This window comes from Anabas testudineus, chromosome 5 (genome assembly GCF_900324465.2).
Source record: "Anabas testudineus chromosome 5, fAnaTes1.2, whole genome shotgun sequence".
NCBI lineage: Eukaryota > Metazoa > Chordata > Actinopteri > Anabantiformes > Anabantidae > Anabas > Anabas testudineus.
The window spans coordinates 17,516,160-17,537,763 of record NC_046614.1 but is presented as its reverse complement, the minus strand read 5'-3'; the positions used below and the strand labels follow the sequence as shown (position 1 = coordinate 17,537,763).

At 40.2% G+C, this 21,604-nt stretch overlaps 1 protein-coding gene across 2 annotated transcripts in view; it reads left to right on the top strand.

The window, feature by feature from the left end:
* Positions 1 to 21,604, top strand: part of ppp1r16b (protein phosphatase 1, regulatory subunit 16B) — a 63,415-nt gene that overhangs the window by 15,188 nt on the left and 26,623 nt on the right. The window contains exons 1-2 of one of the 2 annotated variants that reach the window (XM_026348179.1): positions 5,845 to 5,986; positions 6,910 to 7,321. In XM_026348179.1, the coding sequence (XP_026203964.1) occupies positions 7,057 to 7,321 (265 nt within the window). In that variant the 5' untranslated portion in view covers positions 5,845 to 5,986; positions 6,910 to 7,056. Of the gene's footprint in view, positions 1 to 5,844; positions 5,987 to 6,909; positions 7,322 to 21,604 lie in introns of those variants that run through there. The other variant, XM_026348178.1, reaches the window with a different exon arrangement.

Genomic DNA, 21,604 nt, shown 5'->3' with positions numbered 1-21,604 from the left:
GGGGTTTGTACAAGTCACATGACACATGTAGATAAAAACAAAGACGGACAGACACACACACACACACACACACACACACACACACACACACACACAGTCAGATACATTGGGCCATTGTTTGTGACACTGCTGCTACTGTGTCTCCATGTGGAGCATCCTGACACAGCACACGCCCCCTTGTTGCTAAATGCCATGCACCGATATAAGTCCACGGCGCCTGTGTGCAAGAGAAAACATTTTCTTTCATCTGCTTTTCTATTAATGCAGCAGCTTTGGCATATACTCAGGACACTGCACTGTGTAGTAAACATTTTGATGACAGTGGGATTAAACATAATTATTAGTTGCAGTCACAGTGTGCAGAAACCATTCGGAGACTTTCTTCCTGTTTTTACTTTTACACCCTTTCTCTTTGCTTGAACAATAAATCAGTGAATGCAGACTAGTTAAGTCTCCTCTTAGTTTATCTTTCCCCAATAGTTTTAAGATTTTCTGTTGGCCAGAGGACTGGTGCAGGATTCACAAACATGCTTTTCAGTGCTCAGCCATTTTAATGGCGAGCTGCTGATTGATGGGGTCACAGCCTCAGTGGGTGGAGTTTTCTTATTTTGGCTGCTTGCTCCCACTGGTGATGTTATAGCCGAGAGAAAACTCCTGTGAAACTTTACTGCAGTCAGGAGTTAAACAGGTGAAGTAAGATCACATGTTAAATATCTGAGGAAAATTATAATTTTAGTTATGAAAAGCATATCTGTAAAACACTGTGGGGAAATTTGTAAAAGGTATTAGACATTAATAATGTAATAAAACAGTTTAAAAGGGAAGTCTTCAAAGAGATACAGCCTTCATTTTGAGGTATTATTAAAGTCTTTGATTAGCTGTTGAACAGAGAGACGCATGCTTAGCATAACAGAAAAGTGTTACGTGTTCAATAGAAAAACATTGTTTAACTTTAAACCTTTTGACCTCCATCCAGTTCTCATAGATTACACTCTTTTGTAGTCAGTCAGCATTAATTTAAGGTGAGTTGTAATATGTTTCCATATATGTCATTCTCATGTCTTTAAATAACACATTGGATAAAGGGAAATAATGAGTAATGTTTGGCCAACTCATTCAGAGATCTACATGTGTCGGTTTTTGTTTAGTCAATTTAAAAGAACCTGCACAGTTTCAAAGAATGATTCAAATGCATATTTAAATTGTAAGAAATTAAAAACTTCTTATGGTGCATTGCCTTTAAGCATGGGGGAAGGACAGGTGAGACTTCTACAAAGCAGTGAGTAAAGGCTCTGAATACTTTCCCAAGTAGGAAACTTCAGTCTTTGATTTTTAATTAGCCTGCAAACATTTCAAAATACATGTTTTCATGTGCTATTGTGTGTAGATTAAAAGGTGAAGCGAAGGGCTCTGAATACTTTCTGTAGCCATGGAATATGCGCAGAGGGCATTATACTATGTATACATACAGTATGCATACATATTCTAATGCCCTCTGAGCCAAATCACCTTAATAATGATGATTACTCCAGAATGACCTCAATCCACATGATTTGTGGAGATATTAGTGAATTAAAGCTGATGTCAGCGCTGTACTACACTACACCACCCACACACCACACAGTTTTGTGATGCTATAATTTTGAGGCCTTCGTTGCAGGCCTGTATTTTTTTTAACACAGCCGTTCCTAACTATCAGCACACGTACACCCTGTTCTACTCTAAACAGCTCCTTGAATTGACTGAGGACTGAGAAAACGTCCATACTTTGATTTGTTCTTTTCTGTCCTTCAGAGGACAGCTGCATGTATAGAAACCTGTCAACACACACGACAGCATTAGAGTTGCCTGTGATGAAAAGGGGAAAATGGATCATAATGTCCTGAATGCTCGGTGACAGAACCTTTGTACTGAGCTGTCAGGTGGCCATGACAGGCAAAATGTTCAAGCTCCTCTCTTCTCCTCCTCACCTTCTCCCTGCACTTATCCCACTGAGATAGTAAATGGCTCCAAGCTAATAACAATTCATTGTCGAGCTATTTACCTTGGAAAATGTGTCCTGATTCTTTTCATAGCATATTGTGCTTACAAAGTTGTGTCGCTGCCTTTTATAATATCCATTTTCTTAATGTTTGAGGCTGGCAGGTCAGCAACAGGAGACTCTAACAAAGAATTAAATTATGGGTTGACTCAGACGTATGCTTTTGCTTTTGAGCTTTCTTTTGAAGACCATTTTCCAGACCACTTACATTTTATTCAGGATTGGTTTGTATTTTTGCGATAATACAAGCAGTGGGTTTGTGATACATAGGCAGCTGGCAATTATGAAAACAGCAACCTGAATTAAAAAGTGAGACAAAGCTGGAGGCACAATTGTTAGTAACTGCTACTCTGTGTTGGTGGTTTGCTTTGGGCATAATTTCCATCAGTTGTAGCAGCTGCTGCTGCTTTATGTTCATTGTCTGACCTGCATTTTCAAATAATCGTAAAATTTAGGCTGCACATTTTCCACACAAATGTAAAAGTGTGAGTGCAGTGAAACATTCTTATCTGCAGCCAGAGAGCTGATTGAGGTCAATCTGTGATTTGCTGCCTTGGCCCTGGGGCCGGCTGTGATATCACCAGAGGGCTTACAGTTGCCCACAGTTTTACATAACTTGAGTTTGTTTTCTGCCTCCTGCTAGGACATCGTACCAAGTGCATTGAGCTAGAATACCACTGCCTCTTTTTCATGCACTACTGAAGCTTTTAATGGGTAAGATAGTCTCCCCTTGGGGCTACAAAATGATTTATTCTCTTCTATCTTTAACTGTTTAATAACAGTAGTGTCATTTTCTTGTTCACCTGTTGTTAATGACTACATATCATCATGCAGACTTCTGCCTTTAAATTGTATGGTTTGTCTCATCTGCTGTTGTTAATAGACGTCAATGTCAGTAGTCAAATTAAAACTCACTTTACTAAAGCTAATGCATGATAAAAGCTTAAGCCGGCGACATTTGATTTATAGTGAAACTGCTCTGTTTGTTTAGGCTGTGTTTTTGGGGGCATTCAGGTGCTTGTGGGAGGATAGACAAATGAATATCTCTATAAAAATCTGTGGTATTCTCTGAAAGAGTTTTTTTGGCAGCATCCTCTCCACCAGATGAGTTTTATTTTCCATGAGTGGGCCACAATCAAGTAGTTAATCACAAAGTTCAAATAAAGTAGGGCAGCAACTAAAGTTCAGCAACAAAATAGTTCTGGACGCGTAGAGTTGTGTATACAAGACACTCACCGCCATGGCTGTAATTAGGGAAATGTACCAAATATTCTCTGCATCCCATATCTCATCTAGTATAAATAATTGTTTAGTGTAATAGTGTGGTTTTATCAGTTCAAACCTTCTCTCATCAGGTCTGGGAGTTCAACCCAGTGAAAATGATGCTGGGGTTCATCATCTGTCTTCACTGTAACGCCAGCTTTGTGAGAACGCGTTGTGAGAACTGGATGATTAAATCAGTTTGGTTATCAGTTGATTACTGCAGATGTTAATGTATGTGTGAGTGTGGGTTTTTTTACTAGTTGCTCTGCTTTTTTTACTGTCGTGTGTGTGTGTGTGTGTGTTTGTGTATGAGTAATAGCATTAGCTCTGCTTTGATTCCCTTGATTTGATCACCAGTAGCTCCTGGGTTTCATATTCCCAGCACTAATGCCATTGACCATCAAAGACGGGTAAAGAAAACAGTGGATGTTCCTTGTTTGTCACACTTCCTGTCTGAAGGTAATTCGGTTTGCCTGCTGCAGTCCCATCTCAAGGGAGAGGAGGAGAGGAACAGAGAGGTAAAACTGTCTGTGTCCATTCATGATGCATTCGAGGAAACTTTCAGCCAGTAGTAAAGTAAAGCATTTCATATACATTGTTGTAGTAATTCACTTACTTTACTTACTCCACCGTGTGCGCACTGATGTCGGCTACGGGTTAAAACATCAATGATCCCTGTGGGAATGTGGTGATACAATAATGTTATATACTGTAGATAGTCTCCAACTTCAGCCTTGTATATTCAACAACATTAACTTTTCGTCAGGATGTAGTCTGCAGTGTCTAACAGACTGAAATCAAACGTATCCAAATCCTGACAAAACAATCTGATAATCTAACAAATAAAAATTAGGACCAATTATATCATAATTCTTTTTTATATATATTCTTATATATGTTAGTACATAAGCATGTATTGCAAATATTATTGTTAAACTGCAACCAGATCTTGATTTGATGATTTGGTGTTATTTTTAATTTTTTAACACCTGCCAGTCAGGATCTGTTTTCATGTGTAACTTTCCTGCTGTTTTCAGTTGCATGGAGCCGCCACTGTGTGTTCATGTGTATGTTTGATTCTCTGGAGCATTTGATATTTCATCACTTAATCAAATCACAGTTTGTCTAAAATTGTAACATTAGGATTAAACATATAATGGATGGACACGTGCACAGGAGCCTTGTTTACAACCTTTCCCTCATTTTTACACCTCACCTAAGCACTTTGCCTGTTTGTTGAGCACAGTGCAATAGCTGTTTTAACACTGATGGTGCATTAAGATGAGCTGAATAGCCTGTTTCATGTCATTACAAGAATGGATGGGCCTCTATCAGTGGGGACTGTGTGTCAGGAGCAGGTGATGCTGACAGAACAGTGTTTATGACCTCATTTGAAGTTAATGTTACTCTATTCGGGAGATAACTAATGGCGTCAGAGTAAACAATTTTAGAAAAAAACATTACCTTGGAAATTATGACTGTACAGGTGAACACATTATTTACATGTATTGCTTGTTTAAAAAGTTAGATTATGTCAAATGTTGAAAAACACTTTATACATATACGTAATAGCGCTAACCTTAACCATGTTTATTTGATGCGAAATCTAACCCAGATTCCTTTGTGACTAATCCTGTCCTTACTGCTCTGTTCGCATTGTCGTAATACAGAAACGGGACAGATGTAATTTGATGAACATCATATGAAATTAAGGAAGCTGTAGTTATAAAGACTAACATCCATTTTTACTAACAGCAGCCGTGCTCATTTGGTCCCTAAACCGACCCCAGATGTCTTTGTGCCTGATCCACAGTTGTTTTCCCAGATTTTGGACTGTTTAGGCAAAAAAATTACGTTGCATCATCTGCCAATCGAGTCCGAGTCAACATATACTATTTTGGCGCTGACACCAAAATAGGTGCAGGTTCAACACATGCCTGTTTTCGTATATAACAAATACGCATGTATGAAAAGGATGGGACGGATTACCTATATGAGCATTACGGTTGGAGGCTGCAACTGTTATGTCTGTATAGCTGCATCTGCTGTCTGTCTTCCTTGAAACACATGGAGGGGTAAAAAAAAAAAAAATTGCTGACAGCTTTAGTTTAAAATTCCTCCAGAATAATTCGAAGCCATGCTGCTAATCCTCTTGTGATCGACCTTTGGATCCTGACCCAGTCTTTACAAATCATTTGCCATGAACCAATTGGATGTTTTTACAGAGCTCGCTCAGCTTGTGTCTAAATAGGTTTTATGTAGTTAGACAGGCCTGTCAAGGATGTGCACTCACATTTTTGTGCTTGAGGTTAAAGAGCCAAATGTGTGTAAAGCTTCCGTTGCATTTTGTATGTATGGCTACCTATTTTAATTTCTCTCTTGGCAGCTAAATAAGAATATGACATCTATTCACTTGCACGTAAACACACGCATGCTGTGCTGGCAAACTGAGGACTAAGTGAAGGAAGTGTTTATACTGCTGTTTCCTGTCCACGTTTTAGCAGTTGAGTAGGTGTTGTAGAGCTGCACAGGAAATGTGGTTTAAGTTTGGTGACAGACTGACTACATTTCGCGGCACCTTGCACCGTGAAGCTGTTTATCAGTTAATGCTGCTGGACTCCAGGGTTTTTATTAGTAGAAGGATGGATATATGAGGAAATATTCATCAGCACATGTGTTATAGTAAGTAAGAACGTGTTTTAAACATAAAGCTTTAGTTTCTAAATGTGTGGAATTCATAAAAGGTGTCATTTGATTTTATTTGGTGTGTTTGTGTGTTAAGTGGAACGGCATTAGGAAGGGCTGGACTTTTTTATCAGGAGAATGTTTTCTGGCTGCAGTGTTAAGATGTCCGTACATTGTTAAGCATGCTGTTCAAAGGAAGTGGTCTAAACTGAAGCACTTAGACCACAGACTTCTGTAAGTTTGCATTTAGTCTGCATTTACTCTGTGTAACTCTGTTGACGTTTGTAAGAGTGCATGGCTCTGCTTTGGACCCATGTTTAGTGTTTATTTATTACAGATTTGTCTCGAGTCACTGAACATACAGCTGAAAGATAAAGTTTGTTTCAGTGACAGTGGAGTTTTGAGGGACACAAACAAACCTTTTGTTCGTGTTTACAACCAGCCGGGCTGCATCAAAGCACAGATGACATGTGAAATCCCCGCTTTAGCTCACTACCATAGCACTTAAAAAAAAAAAAAAAAAAAAAAAAAGTGTTTCTCATCATGCTGGCGTCTACTTGTAGTGTTCAGGAAGTGGTTAACCTTGGAGGATGATAGAAAAAAGTCTATAACGGCTCACAAAGCGAATGGAAAATTGAGACTGCAAGTCATCCTCAGTCATTTAGATAAAAATTGAGAAATTGGTCTCCATTGTCGTAGAGGTACATTTGTACACATGTTTAGAGCCTTACCTGAGCTCTAAACATGCAAATAAATGGAAGGGAATGGAGCAGTTAAGTCAAAGAAGTATTGCTTTCATTTTTGTTTCTGTGACTCTATATCACACTACTTCTGCATTGTACTGTGCCTACTGACATATTTATTCAAATTATGGGTAGTAACACTGTTCTTCGGCTTCTCTATTTTTGTTTTTGCCACAGACAGTTTACTGCCACTGAAGGGATGATGATGACGATGGTGGGAGGAGGCCACGGTCGAAGGTGCATCCCTCGCTAGAATCGCACTCTTATTCCCCCCACCTCATCCCTCCACCATCACCCACTTCTGCCGTCCCGTCCCCTGGCGTCATGGCCAGCCACCTGGAGCTGATCCAGGAGCTGCAGCAGCTGGACAAGGTGCCCAGTCTGGAGAGACTGCGGGCGGCCCAGAAGAGGCGTACGCAGCAACTGAAGAGATGGGCTGTGTACGAGAAGGAGATGCAGAACAAGAAGCGAAAGGCAGACAAGAAGGGACGCAACGCCAACAACCTCCAGCAAGAGTCCAAGAGGCACGTGTCGTTCGCTGCCAGTGTGGCACTCCTCGAGGCATCGGCCAGGAATGATCCGGATGAAGGTAAGAGCAGCGAAGAATATTTTAAATCAGACATTATATGTGTAGGTTTATTGAGAAAATCTGCTCAGTGTACTTTAAATGAGGACACAGGCTACACAACAGCTTTTAACACATGACCACTGGGCACAGAAAGTGCAACCACAGTGGATTTATTCTCACTGTAACAAGGCAGCCATCTAGAAATATATGCCGGGTTTTGTTCATGAGCTCAGAGTGAAACCCAACACAAAGCACAGCAATGCCACATTTGAATAATTGCTTTAATTTCAGCCTCACCTCACTACTTCAGCTGGATATCAAAATGCCAAGGTCAGGAAAACGATTAGCTGGGCCTGCCCACTTAAACTGCCAATGGAAGTCACTCCATACGAACTGAATTTGTTCTGCTAGTAGACTGATTTATCAGTGGGAAATAATGGAGTTGTCACACTGAGATGAAACTCTGCCAGTCTTTTAATTAAAATTTCTATGGACGGTGCTCCCCTATTTAGAGATAATAATTGTTTTCTTCCAGTACAAACAGTCCCACAGTACGTGTGGCACTGCTAACAGTGTGTCGGTGATGCAGGAATGATAACTTCTTATCATTTAGATATGACTTTTAATTTCACTTCACTTGAAATTCGATTGAAGTCTTTATATCGTAACAATTACAGCCGATGCTATTCTTTCTTTGCTTATGCAAGCTGTCTTTACAGATATAGAAACAGCCACAAGGCTGACGTATTTTCACAATAATTTTAACAGAAGCAGCTTACACCCACAAACACACACACGCAAACACACACATATGCACACGGACAGACTGTGTGGCATGTATGAGCCCCAGCTGCAGTGAAAGCGAGCGGTGGTCTTGGAAATTGTTTGGATGGCCTGTTGGATTTCCAGGTGTAACCTAATAAAGATTTGATAAAACTAGGAGGTGATTCAAAGACAAAAATCTAACTGGGTGAGACGAAAACACTTTCATCAGTTATGTTGCTGCTGTTGTTGATTCTGCTGCTGCTGGGTTACACATACAGCAGACAGAGGTGTTGTCGTGTGAAAGCTTTTGGAAAAAGTTGGAACAGCATTAAAAGGTTTTTGTTGTCCACTGCTGTGCTGCGTGCAGTTTCCAGAAAGAGTCCTGAGCCACTTAGACTTTGAACCAGGATGCTGTGCCTGTTAGTGGTCATGCAAGTCTTTCAGGTTGGGCTGAGGAACCACATGGGGTGACCAGGAATATGCAGCATCTACTCATTTACTGTCAGTTTCCAGGAAGTGTGTATTTAACAGTTCTCCCACTCGAGGATGATTTGCAATTATCCAGAACAGTTTCCAATAACGATTATCATTGTATCAGTATGTTGAAGCAAGTCACGGGTCAGCTTTTTATGTCTGAAAAATACACAAAGCAATAACTCAGTTAAGTCAAACAAAGATAGGAACTTTTTCAGCAAAACAGAAAAGTATTCGTACGAGTTTTGAAGGTTGTTTGGTCCCAAGTTTACATATTTGGTGACTTGTAAAATTAAAATTATTTTCATGATTAAAGCGAGTACTTCCAGTGATGTTTGATCGAGTTTCTGTTGTCTACTGTGGAGCCATTGTTGAACAGATTGCATTTTAGTGTGAAGGGCACACACATTCACATTCTCCTCAGGATGAATTGTAATAACTCTGGTGCTGTCACTTTAACTCATTTTAATTAGTATAGTATAATATGTTATTATAGTTATTTTATGACCAAAATTCCTGCAGAACGACTATCAGTCGTGCCAGTCTCCACTGTACTTGGTGTTTGGTGCCAGGACACGTTTGCATTCTAACAGGCTGATGACTGCTGATCACACCTGTTGACCACATCCTGCTTGTTACCATTGTGGTTGTAAGCATGTTAGCATGCCCAACTGTATCAAGTACTTAATGAACCTACATTTAATTGTTAGTTTTCAGCACAGACTTTATATTTTATGTTCTTTGCAAACATCTGAATAAATGTACCGCTCCACTTGTTCTGTGCATCACTCATGTGCAGAAGCTTTATCAGTTCCCCTTACTGCTAACGGTGCCCGGGAACAGACACATTTGCCATCAGTGCTGTTTAATGAGGGTGACCATGAAACAGGCAGAGAGATAAAACGAAAGGGAGACAGGATGCAGTGTTACCCACACAGCTCCAGTGGCAGCTGGCTGGCTCAGGAGCCTGATAATCTCCTGTCCTTTCCCTCTGGTTCCCAAATGCTCTTTCAAGCGTCATGACTCCACACGCTATGCTGCTCCGGCACACTGTTCACATGCTGCAGGCTTCTTTTGCAAAAATGATTATTTAACAATGCAGTGGGTTTTGTTGTACAGTTACTTTTAAGAAGGTTGTGTAAAAATGGGAAACAGTTGTACGTTAAGCTGATTGTTTATAACATTTAAAGTCCTCATCTGTGGGGCAGTGACTGGAAAAAACAAACCCAGCAGTGGAAAGTTACAGATCTGTACAGAAATAAATGAAGCCACCCTCGACAACAGCAGAGAGAGACTGAGATTGACTTTTACCTGAGGCTGACTCCACCAGCCTTGAGGCCATAATAAGATGAGACGTTGGATTGGTTGGACAGACTCCTCTTTTATCTCTGATTGGTTGGAGCGGGTTGGTTACTTCCTGTGATTCTTTTGCTGTTCTTTTTTTTCCCCTCTGCGGTTGCAGTCAGAGCATCATTTTGTTGACCCGAGGGCATGTGTGTGTGCGCCCACGATGACATGTGCGTCTGTGTTTATTGGTAGATGGAGTATATGCTGTTTTTTGTATACTTTGAAAGCTTCACTCTATCTTGAGCAGTAGATTCTGTTTTTGGAAGTGTGTCTTCACGCGTTCAAGTGTGTACATTGTGTATGGGCATGTGGGTGTGTGTATGTTTTCTTTCCTCTCTGAAATGCACCGTCGCTGTCATTATAACTTCCTCACTGAAATCGATGCAGATATAGTTCAGTTGCAGAGGACACAGTGTGAATTTGAGCTGAAGCTTGTGTGGCATGACAGGGAGGGAAAGTTCATAGGAACGTTTTGAGGTTGTAAGAAGTCAGTGTTTGCTCCAGTTGCAGAAAAGTGTGTCTGTGTGTGCTCATCTGGTAGCCAGAGAACCTTGGGGATGAGGGGATAAGAAAGGAGAGAACAGTAGCTTGGAGCCTAAGTCTGATCCCATTTCTTCACCCTCTGGCTGCCACCGTCTTGACCCGGCTGCCCCCACACCGTGATGAGGGTTGATAGCTGTGAAATTACTGTAAAGCACCTTAGTATCGGTCTGTGCAGCTCTCTGGCTGTTGAGACTGATAGGTTTTCTCCTCTCCGGAGAGCTGCTATCGTGCAGAGGAGCAACCACAGGGGTCAGGAAAGGCACAATCACAAACTGTGAACTGACCTGACATTTTTTCTCTTCACACAGCTGTGTTATCTGATAACACTGTCAAACAACCCAGATATCACGAAACAGTCAATCTCTGCGGAAAAATGAAATACCTTGAACAATTCCTGTAAGCTAAAATGTTGGGTGCAACAAATATAAAATACAGAATTTCTGAAAGAAGATGTCAAAAGTAACATTGATAGCACCAACAACACATTAAGCAAAGGTAAATCTGGTGCTGTCTGGTGGCAATCAAATCATTTCACTGATTAGCTGACTGTAAGTGGGTGAAAGTAGCATGGATGATCACGCCGTCGAGTAATCCCACCTGATTTTCAAAGTGTCCTTGAACAAGACACTTAACCCCAAGCTGTTCCCCATGAGGCAGCCTGTGCTGGGCAGGCGCTGCCATCTTTGTTGTGTGAAAGTGTATATTGGAAGGGTCAGACAACGGTAGAAAAGAGCTCGCTCATTTCACCTCCAGAGGCAAAAGTGTTCATACCTTCATAGCTCTTCTGAGGGACCACACTTGAAGACTGAGTGAAGAGCACACAGTCACAGAGAAAGATGCAGTGGCAATTTCTCCTGTAAGACGTCCATAGTGTAGAACTCGCACAGCAACATGAATTTTTGTGTAATGGAAAAAAAGAGAGCTAGATAGAGAAGATCAAAAAGGACACACTTTCTCTCACCTCCACACAGTCGACCCACCACAGCGTGAAGTGCATGAAAATGTCAGTTTCAAATAGCTAGAAAGAAGTAGTTGGACACAGCCCCTTTAATCCAGCAATGCAATAGTGTGGATGGAGGAGGTTTTTAAAACCATTTGACCGTCCGACAGTTCTGATACTAGACAACTAAAATGTTTTACACTGCTCTTTGGTTGCTACTGTACAATAAGCATATTTCATAGTGTATATATGAATAATCCAAAAAGATAACCAAGGGAGAGAACTATCAGAAATTCAAAGACAGACGTTAATAAACCAACGATGCCTGCGAAGGGACGAGATGACAAGTCGTGTTATTTTGATCTATTAAAAATGATTTCGCTGCAGATGTTGGCTGACTTCTCGTCTTTATTGTGAGCTCAACCTAAATAATTCAAACTGTATTTAACATGTTTAAAATGCAACGACTTCAGGGGAAAACACAAAGAAGACAGTGTTGTAACTGTCAAACTGTGATGGATCCATAGTGTTGCAGTAGAATTGTCATAACGCGATTAGCAGCATTAACAGAACCAGTTGCATTTTGCCCCTAGTTGAACCCAGCCAGCGTTTTATAGCTCTGCGTGTTTCTCAACCCTGGACTCGATTGATTCACCCACTCACATGGCAACACCCAGTGCACTAATTACCACTTATTCACCACTGAAAATCATAACTTGTAACTTGATGTTGGAAAAGCCACACTTAAAATACACACTCCATTTTTATCCATGTGGCTTCTTGCTTTCGGTTCACCACCTTTTTTTTTTTTTTTTTTGTCTCTGCCATATCATCCCCAAGAAAATACAGAGGAGGAACAGCTCTACATTTCACAACTGTAAAGTACTCTAGTGGCAAATAATGACTCCTGCAGCTACAATTCACATGTGGTTTTGCCTCCTTTTTTTTCCCCTTTCTAGTTATTTGTGTGTAAATTAGGTCTCAGGGGAGCTTTTGTCTTCTTCTGTTGCCTTATTAGAGTACTAAGGCCTTCTCCTCAGAGGCCTCAGATAGGCTTAGCTGCTCCCAGGCATATGGCTGCAACAGTGTGGAATTAAAAAGACACACAGGAACCGAATGAATAGGAGAGGAGGGCAACACAAACAAAAATGCATCTCAAGTTCTCCACAGCATACTGACCTTTGACAGAGCTGTCTCTTTTACACTTTCCAGTTCTGTGTAACTCAAAACAGTCTATAGGAGGAAACACACTAACATCCTGTAAGTTAGTTAACCTTTTACTCCTGTTCTCAAATGGCCGTTTGATAGCAGCTAAAACTGACAGTAAGACCTTTGGGTTGGATCTTTAACGTCAGTGACCTTCTCTCTTTGTAAAAGACACAGAGGTAGTTCAGTAATTTGGTTTATGAGCAAACTTGATGACATCCCCTTCAATCTGTAGCTCTATTGTTTGGTTCTTATTACTAAATGTTAGTGTCAACATTATATCTGCCTAATATCAGCATGTTACTACTGTCACATTAAATATTTAGGTCAAACTTGCTTCAGCTAACTTGACCTTGGACTCTTACCCTTTAATAAATAGTTGTTAAATGGTTGAATAAAGGAACTTTTCTCATTTGGGGGAAGAAAGTGTTGCTAAATGAATGTTATTCAGTTATAATTAATGGTGTAAAGACCCAATGTCTCATTAACTCTTTTTTTTTTTTAATTGTCAAGATGAGACGCCACATGAAGTAAATGTCATCCTATGACGGATAAACGGAGCCGTTCAGTGGTGATGTACAGTAGGTCGCTCAGTTTGTGTTAGATTGTAACGATAATCTCAGAGCGAGACAAAAGAGAACTGGTAGACTTCAAACGATTTGCACACAGGGACATTAAAAGGATTGAACCAGCTTTTCCAGCCAGTAAAATCCACCTGGATGTTGTTAATGCGAGACTCCTTTCAAATGCTGTAAAGCATCGTATTTGAATTAAAGAGCTGTAATATGACAGAGATTCAGAGACTCATTCCGGGCACGCAGGACTAAATGTGCACTGTGCCCCTTATCTTATTTTTCATTTCCTTTTTCTTGTGTAGTATAATAATTGACGATCACAGGGCCTCAACCTTTTTTACTCAACCATGTGTCTAGAAACACAAGCATCTAATCAACTTTTGTTAAATCTACGTATTTTGTAAAGGAATTCACTTCAGGATATTTTGTTGCTCAGCACTAACTGGTGATCCATAGCAGGAGGTTGTTTGCTCACATGTTCAGCTAAGCCGATCCGACCTCTGACCTCTGACCTTTGACAACCGTAGTGTAAGCCGGCCGCTCTATTTTGCATCATGTGTTGAAACACAAATTAAAACAAGGGCGAGCAGTCTGTTGGGGCACGAGTATGTGCAATTATGTTATTACAGTGTGAGTAATATGTGCAGGACGTAATTTAAGAAAGACGTCATTCCACCACTGTCCAGTGAATTTAACTGTTTAACAACTAGTTTTCGGGGCTTTGAGCTCCGACATGCACTGATATTTTAAATTACATCACATCTCAATGAAACTATTGAGCAATAATCTGCATTTACTGCTTCAAATCTACCCACTGTGTTAAATGCTCAATGGACTCGGAAATGCTTTATTCATTTTTTTAAATCACTGGAATGAATGTGACCATTTTTATTATGCTTGAATCTTTGCTGCTGAGGAAAATTATGCTCATTATTACTTATGTCCAAATCAAGGCTCCTTGACAACTAGCTCTTTGCATTTTTGTGTCTTCCTCTTGTACTATTGCCGTTGATTTTCGGTGTCATTTCTGAGCAGTTGATTACTGAAGTGGGATTTGGCATTTCGTGCCCCGAGCAGAGTCCCGACAATGACCGGGTTAAAAATGTATCCTCGTGCAGCAGGCGTCTATAAAATGCTTCTGTGATTAGGGGGTACCAGTCCAGCTTTTTTGATATCAGTCAGAAACCTGTTTTTCCAACCAGCTGTCATCCTCACCATCGCCACGGCTAGATTGTGAGATTTGGGCATTTTCTTCTGTTTTTTCTTTCCTGTCAACCCTTTGTAATTGGGGCCGTTTTCATGGAGCCTCAGGCAGCCTTCCGGTCAACACAACTCTATTTATCTCTGCTCTGTCAATCTCTTTTGCTGCCTTCCCTTGCTCTGTCTCTCTAAATAACATTCCTCTATGGGCTTGTCAGACTCGGCTCCTCCAGGCGCTGCTGCTCTGCATAGTACACACTGGCACCGCTGTCTCCTCCCTGCCATGCTAGTTCACGTGCCTGGGCAGAGGGGACTGACTCATCCTGGTCATGTAACATCATTTAGGATTAACAGTTCTGGAACAAAAGTACAAATACAAAAGTGAAAGCGGCTCTGTTTGTTGCACTAATGTTGTGTGTGGAGTATGAATCTTTGTGATTAGGTTGTGCAGTTGGTTGAAAGAGCTGGATGCACTGGACTGTGGAATTATCAGTATTTTGGCCTCTTTAGCTTCATAATTGAACATGTTATTCTGGCCGTGTAACTGTCGAACAACAACAAAGGGTCATTTACTGAGCTGACTGTGCTCCCGTTTGTCTTCTACTTTCACTCTAGCCTCATTCTTTTCACTTGCACATCTTTCAGATGCATTTGCCTCTTTTCGAACTGTTAACATAGAAGACACTTATCATTTTGCTGGTCTAGATGCCGTCTTTATCGAGCCATGCTTGCCAGCAAGTTCACTGAGATCTCCTTCTCCCTCTTGTCCTTTCTACTCTTCCACATCAGTCAAATCTCCGGGGAGAGCCCAGACTCTCAAGTTAACTCCTATTTCCATGGTAACTGAGGCAGACAGAGGTCCAGGCAGCTATGGCCCAGAGCTGCTCAGCTGCAAAGGCACAAATTGTGCATCATCATTGCTGCTGCTGCTGCTTCATGGGATACTGTGGGATGTGGTTGTGTCTGCTGGGGTAACTGACTGAGTACTACTGTCTGGATGGAAGTGAAAGGTGTGATGCATTAACAATTCACACATCAGCAAACGTATACAAGGATAATTTCTGCAGTGTATATATTTTCTAAATCTGATTTCAGTTTAAGCAGTTTTATTATGGAGATCAGGGGACACCTTGGTTACAGTGATACAACAAAACCATCACTAATCAGGCCCTTTGAAATCTTTGCTGGTTGCTTTGACTACATGTCACACAGCCTGTCAGCCTGCCCATATTCTCATCATCCTTCGGTTAGTGAAGCCCACCTGCCTGCACGCTGATCTGCTGGAGGCGTTTAAGTGGCAGTTCGAGTTGGGCTTGATCCACCGTGGCCAATCTCCTCCATGCCTGTTCAGCACCCTGCTGCTTCCCCCACTCATTCTAAACAAAATTATTACATCTTCGAGTGACAGCCCCTCTGCCATAAATCCTGCAATAGGATTCACGATTATCCAATGAGGCAGCAGAACAAACTGGGGGGGCATTATTAACAACACTTACATTGATGAAGTTGAACTGTAGAAGCACGCTAAGTGACCTTTTAATGTGTTGAAGCACCAGGAACACTTGTGGATTGGAAGGATGTGTTTAATGAGGGTGAGGTGACAAATGTCTGGTATTTAGAGTAGAGTTTAATATATATTTGGCAAATCTTGGCTGATTTGCAAATGTGTCTTACTTTTATCAGTAATATATCTTTACGACTATCTTTACTTAAATGGAATAGACAAAGTATTTAAAAGAACTTGGGGTCAGAATACAGACAAGCTACGTGATACAGATTTTATACTGTTGTTCCTGTGGTCCCCTGCATTTGGCTGTAGCGTGAGGACCGTGAATCAAGACGAGTACTATAACAAGGCTAAATATACCTGTATTTAATGTCCAGATACCTCTAAATACCTCTAAAGAAAGCATACCTGTCAGAATCGCCACCACCAAGTCCTCCACTTGATCATGAGCTTTAAAGGCCTAGTCACTCCAGTAAACATTGACCTGCCCTGTTAACCAATGTCTTGACCTATGTCTCTTCAGTGCCGAACAAACTGTCTTTATACTGGTGATGATTGAGTGAACAGAGAGGTGTAGTGTCCAAAACGGAGTTCATTAGCTGTGTGGAACCATCCACTTGTACTTAACCTCTGTCAGAGTACAAACTGCTCCTCGCTAGAGAGACGGTTACTGTGTGAGGTAAGAGTAGATGATCCCTTAAGTGACGCTGTTAACAAAATTGCCAAGTGACTGAAAATGCGTTTGCTTCCAGCTATCGTGTCATGGACATTTTCTGGTTGGGTCTGGTTTCTGTGTTTGTTTTGTTTACAGTTACCACTTTGTCCTGCAGTTTTCCCCCAGCAGTCGGTTTTATTTTTATCCCTCCATCTCTTTCACTGTAATCAGTACGATCATGCTATCTTAATGCCTTTTAGAAAGCATGCTGGAGCTAATTGGATGGGGCACTGCTGCAGAATCCAGAGTTTTACTGACACACGCTATACTGATTTTTGTCTCTGTCACATATTTTTTACTCCTGTAGATCATAAGCAAGTACACACTTGAGCACGTGGGTTAACAAATAGGACAAAATATTTCTTGGTTATATCAGAAAGAGCTCTGTAATATAAAGAAAAGCAGGAAGCTGCTGTAAACAAATTATAGGAGCTGATGTGGTAGTTTAGAGCAGCTTGACTTCAGGTTTGGATGGAGGGGTAGAGTATTAATTGAAGTGTTTAGTAAATTTTTTTTATGTGTTTTGCCTCTCCATCTGTCTCCATGTGATGTGACTCTGCACTGATATGACTAATTATGAAGCCCCGCTTGGTTCCTGTCTTGGTACATCACACAGTATGAGGTCTGCTGCAGCATTTGTCTGTAAAAGTTGAACCATTGAACTTTCTCTTGGGCCACCTGCAGGTTAACAGAGAACCTTTGGACTCATTCTGTGAAATATTTTAACATCTATTCAATAGATTAGCTGAAAATTATGGCTGTATGGTTTCTCAGAGCTGCCAGCAGCCTTGTTTACATAGAGACAGTGACAGCGTCTGTGTTTATTACTGTCAAGAAAACGAGGCTTAAGCTTCTGCTGAACTTAATAAAACAGAAATCCTGCTTTAAGTGTCGTCTTCGGCTTAATTAGTTTAAATTTGCTACGTTAACAGTTCTGTCTGATGAAGTAAAGAAAATCCAGACACTGTTTGCAGTGTTATACAGAAACAAAGGGTGAAAAGGCTCCATTATTTGACACAGGAGTTATTCTGATGAAGAGTTTGTTTTGATATGAGCTTTATTTTCTCACTGTTCCATCTAACCACAAAACAACACCTGGTATTCGTCTGTTAATTAATGTTAGGAGTACCCAAACTGTGTTTGCTTTATAGAGTGAATACCAGTCATCTCTCCACATCGAATATGTTTTGTTAATTGTATTTCTGACTTAATTTGCCAACATTGACCCAGAGGACACCTGCTGAGTCCCTGTCCACAGTTTATTGTGTCCTCCAATTGCTTTCCCTGCTCTGCCATCTAACTACATCTGTTAAAGCAGTGTAACATACAATTAAAGTCCTTTAATAGCTCATCATGCGGAGGATAATTATAACACAGTGGAATGCTAATTATATCAGTGATCTCTTCTAATGTCCTAATAAAACCAATGTCATTTAGCTGCTACTTATGGACGTACCGAGTGGCCTACTTTCCGTACAGCCGACAGGAACACAGAAATGCTACCTCGCCTGAAGAGTGTTTGGAACGTAATTGTTTTTTGAAAACTGCTGCATTATTGATATGTTTAGTTTTATTTGGTTGCTCTAAGATTAAAGAATCTAATTTGTGAGAACTGAAGCACGCTGATGAGCGTGTTTATTATATCAGCCGTTTCAATTTGCAGTAAATTGGTAAAAAAATAAGAATGAAATTGGGGTCATGGCAGATATGAACACTATCAATATTTTTATTAGTTACCTTAGTTATGCAAACTTAATGAGAGATATTTAATTGTTTTCTTCAACTTGAAGAAAAGTTATCTAATTGAAGCTATTGTGTGTTGGTAACCTTGATCATGGCAGACGCATTGCTGACATTAGTGAGAGGGGAAAAAATCAACATTTGTGTCCTTGGTGCTCATTTTGTTTTTATTTCCTCAAAATAACCAAGATTTTCCGAGTGAAATATAAACTTAAGATGATGGATTCTCCCAGGTGGGGACTGACATGCAGTGGTTGTTGGCTCAGTGCAGTCTATTAGATTCTGCTCTCTCACCACGTCATCACTGTTCGCAGACAGACTGTGAATTATATGTGGCGTTTTAGGTCATGTAACATAAACCATTCTCTCACAGGTATCAACATTTCTGTGTGATTTAAGGGATTTCAGTCACAACAAATGCAGTAGTCAATATAGCAACGAGAGATAATCCTGAAAGAAAATCAATTCTCCACTTGGGCTTGGACTGCATCTCATATCAAAGTCTACTTGATCCTCACTTCACTGGTGATTTCCCGTTATCAGTGGTCATTGGCTGTGAGATATGAACCTACAAGGGGATCACTTTGAGTCAGCATGAGATAAATCCTGGCAAAAATAACATCCATGCTATAAACTGTACTGTACTCTCCAAAGCAAAGAAAATATTCATTTTGCCTGATAACAGATGCACAAGTAGTTTGCTGAGTTTGACATCGTATGTCAGCTTGAGATTTGAAAATCCTCATGTGAACTTGTAGATCAAAGCTTTCGTGCATGGAGTAAGCCTTGATATGAGGCTCATCAATTATCTGCCAGGGGTTTCCTGTACAGTATGCTCATAAAAGTGAATAAATAAATCCTACAATATACTCTCAGATCATAATCTGTATTGCTGCAACACCGTAAAGTTATAGTTACTGTATATCCTTTACAAGAGGCTCAGTTTTACAGTGTGATCAGATCGACATATATGTGAACCACAGTATTTCTGAAGTTCACGCGTTTGTTTTTAATTCCAACCTATTTTTACGTGAAAGATATGCTGACATAATCCAGTATGATTTGATCCTTCTCTGTCAGTAAACTTACAACATAACATACAGCCACATTCATGGTTAAAGTCTTTGAAATGTTGAAAATAGTGAAAAATGCAGAATATTGTTGCAGAGGCCGAACAGTCAGATATTAATAGTTATTGATTGTTTTTCTCTAGCTAATGCTAATCAAGTGATGCAGTATGTAGTTGTCATGTTTGTTTTATACATCAAATGAACTTTAGGTGTATTGGGATAATTTTTATTCACTCCAGAAGCATTGCGAACATTTTCTGACTAAGTAATTGATCCTGATAACAAGCCAATAACAACAGCACATCAAATTAAACAACACTAACAGGGAACAGTCATGCAAAAACACCTCTGTGAGACTGCTCTGAAGTTTAGCATGGATAATATTCACTACATTCAGAAATGTAATCTACAAGTTATATGCACTGCTAGTTTCCAGAGGTCATTATCCCAACTGTCCCAACAACTCCGGCTTTACACTTTTATTTTGTTAGATGTACAGTTTAAGATTTACTGATTTAATAAGAGCAGCAATCGAAAACTATTGAAGTGTTATGTTATTATTGATGATCCTGGTTCCACTTTGAATCCTTTTGTGAAAAACATATTTCTCAAACATTTTCAGGAAAGTTAGGAACTAAATAACTCATCAATAGTATAAGTTGATTCATTTGGGAATTGTTTCCATCTCCAGCAAATCAAACCCCTCCCTCACAATTGTGGAGGCACTGTAAGATAACAGGAAGGAAGGGTGGGTTTCTCTTCCTGTGCCGTTGTTTGTTGATCTATCTTTTATCTTTTGGGAAGCATCTCGTCCAGCTACATCTCCTCCCTCCATGGGAATTCACGGGACCTGCCCAGGAAGACACGCATGAGATTTCTGCGCTGTTATGATACTGACTTGTGGAGCGGTATATTGTGGAGATAATCACCATGGCGACCCCTTCAGTGCAGATTTTTGTGTTCGTGCATGTTTGCTCAAACCCATAGGGTTGTGGTGCGGACAGATAGGAATCACCTTCATGGTGCATGTTGCCAGTTTCTACTGTATTTCACCGGCTTTTCTTTTTCTCTGTATCTTCTCAGAACCCAAAAGAGAGAATGTTGCAGAACTTTTATCTATTGTACATGAGCACAATAGTTAATCACCATTAATCACTTCAAACAGTGCAACACAGCAGTGTGATTTTTTTTTTATTGCACCACAGCTGTTTTGACAGGAGTTTTTGAAAGTAACCGGCGCTTGCTATGCTGTAAGTCACTTCGCCATCCTGCTGATAAATGTTTATCTTGTCCCGCTTGTTTTGTTTCTGCTGCTGACTGCCTGACATATGAAATTATTTTGCAGCGTTCCTGCCAAATGTAAGTTATGCTCAATCGGTTAGTCAGTCAGCTGAAAAGATCGATACTCGCAGCCTGTCCAGAGTGAGGATTCAGATCGTTTTACTCTTTAAATTCTTTTTTTTTTTTTTTTTTTAATTGAATTTGAGGCTTGAGCTGCTGTTGACAAAACAAGCAATATTACTGTAGCCTGACATTTTACAGAATGAAGCGTGAATGTGGTGAAAAGACGATTATTTTTGGACGACTTTTGTCAGTTTTCATTTCTTCATTAATTGATTTAAATAGTTTTCTAAAATGTTTATTGCTACACCACTGCTTAAACTGATTGAAGTTGCTAATTGGTATTTTAGCCGTGTTTGTAAGTGTAATTATTAAGTCTCATTTACGAGGTGTTGACATGCTTTTGTTTCTCTCTTGTGTCCGGAAACATTACGTTAATGACAACTCAGTGTTTAGTTTGTTTGTGGTTTTTGATGTTATTGTGTGCTGTCTGTGTTTTTTAATCCTAAAAAGACAAAATGTTTCAGCCGTCAGAGGGTTGTGTTTGAATTTGCTGCTGTGCGGGTTTATGTGAGTGACAGCTGACCTCTTAGCGCTTTGCCCCTGGAGACTTTGACAGGTTTTATTGTCATAGAGTTTTGTCACTTCATCGCACACAACTCTTACCTACTGCATACACACGATGTAGAACGTCACTTTGAGTGTCACTCTTCATGCAAATGGATTCCGACCATGCAAAGAGAAAACATTTTGTTGTTTGGAACAGGCAGTTTGTTTGTGTTTATGATAAGATCTTTTTATTCTTTTTCCATTTTAAATGACTTCTTAGATCTTTTAACAGAAACATTGATTCTGAATTTGCCTCAGTATTGATCCACTGT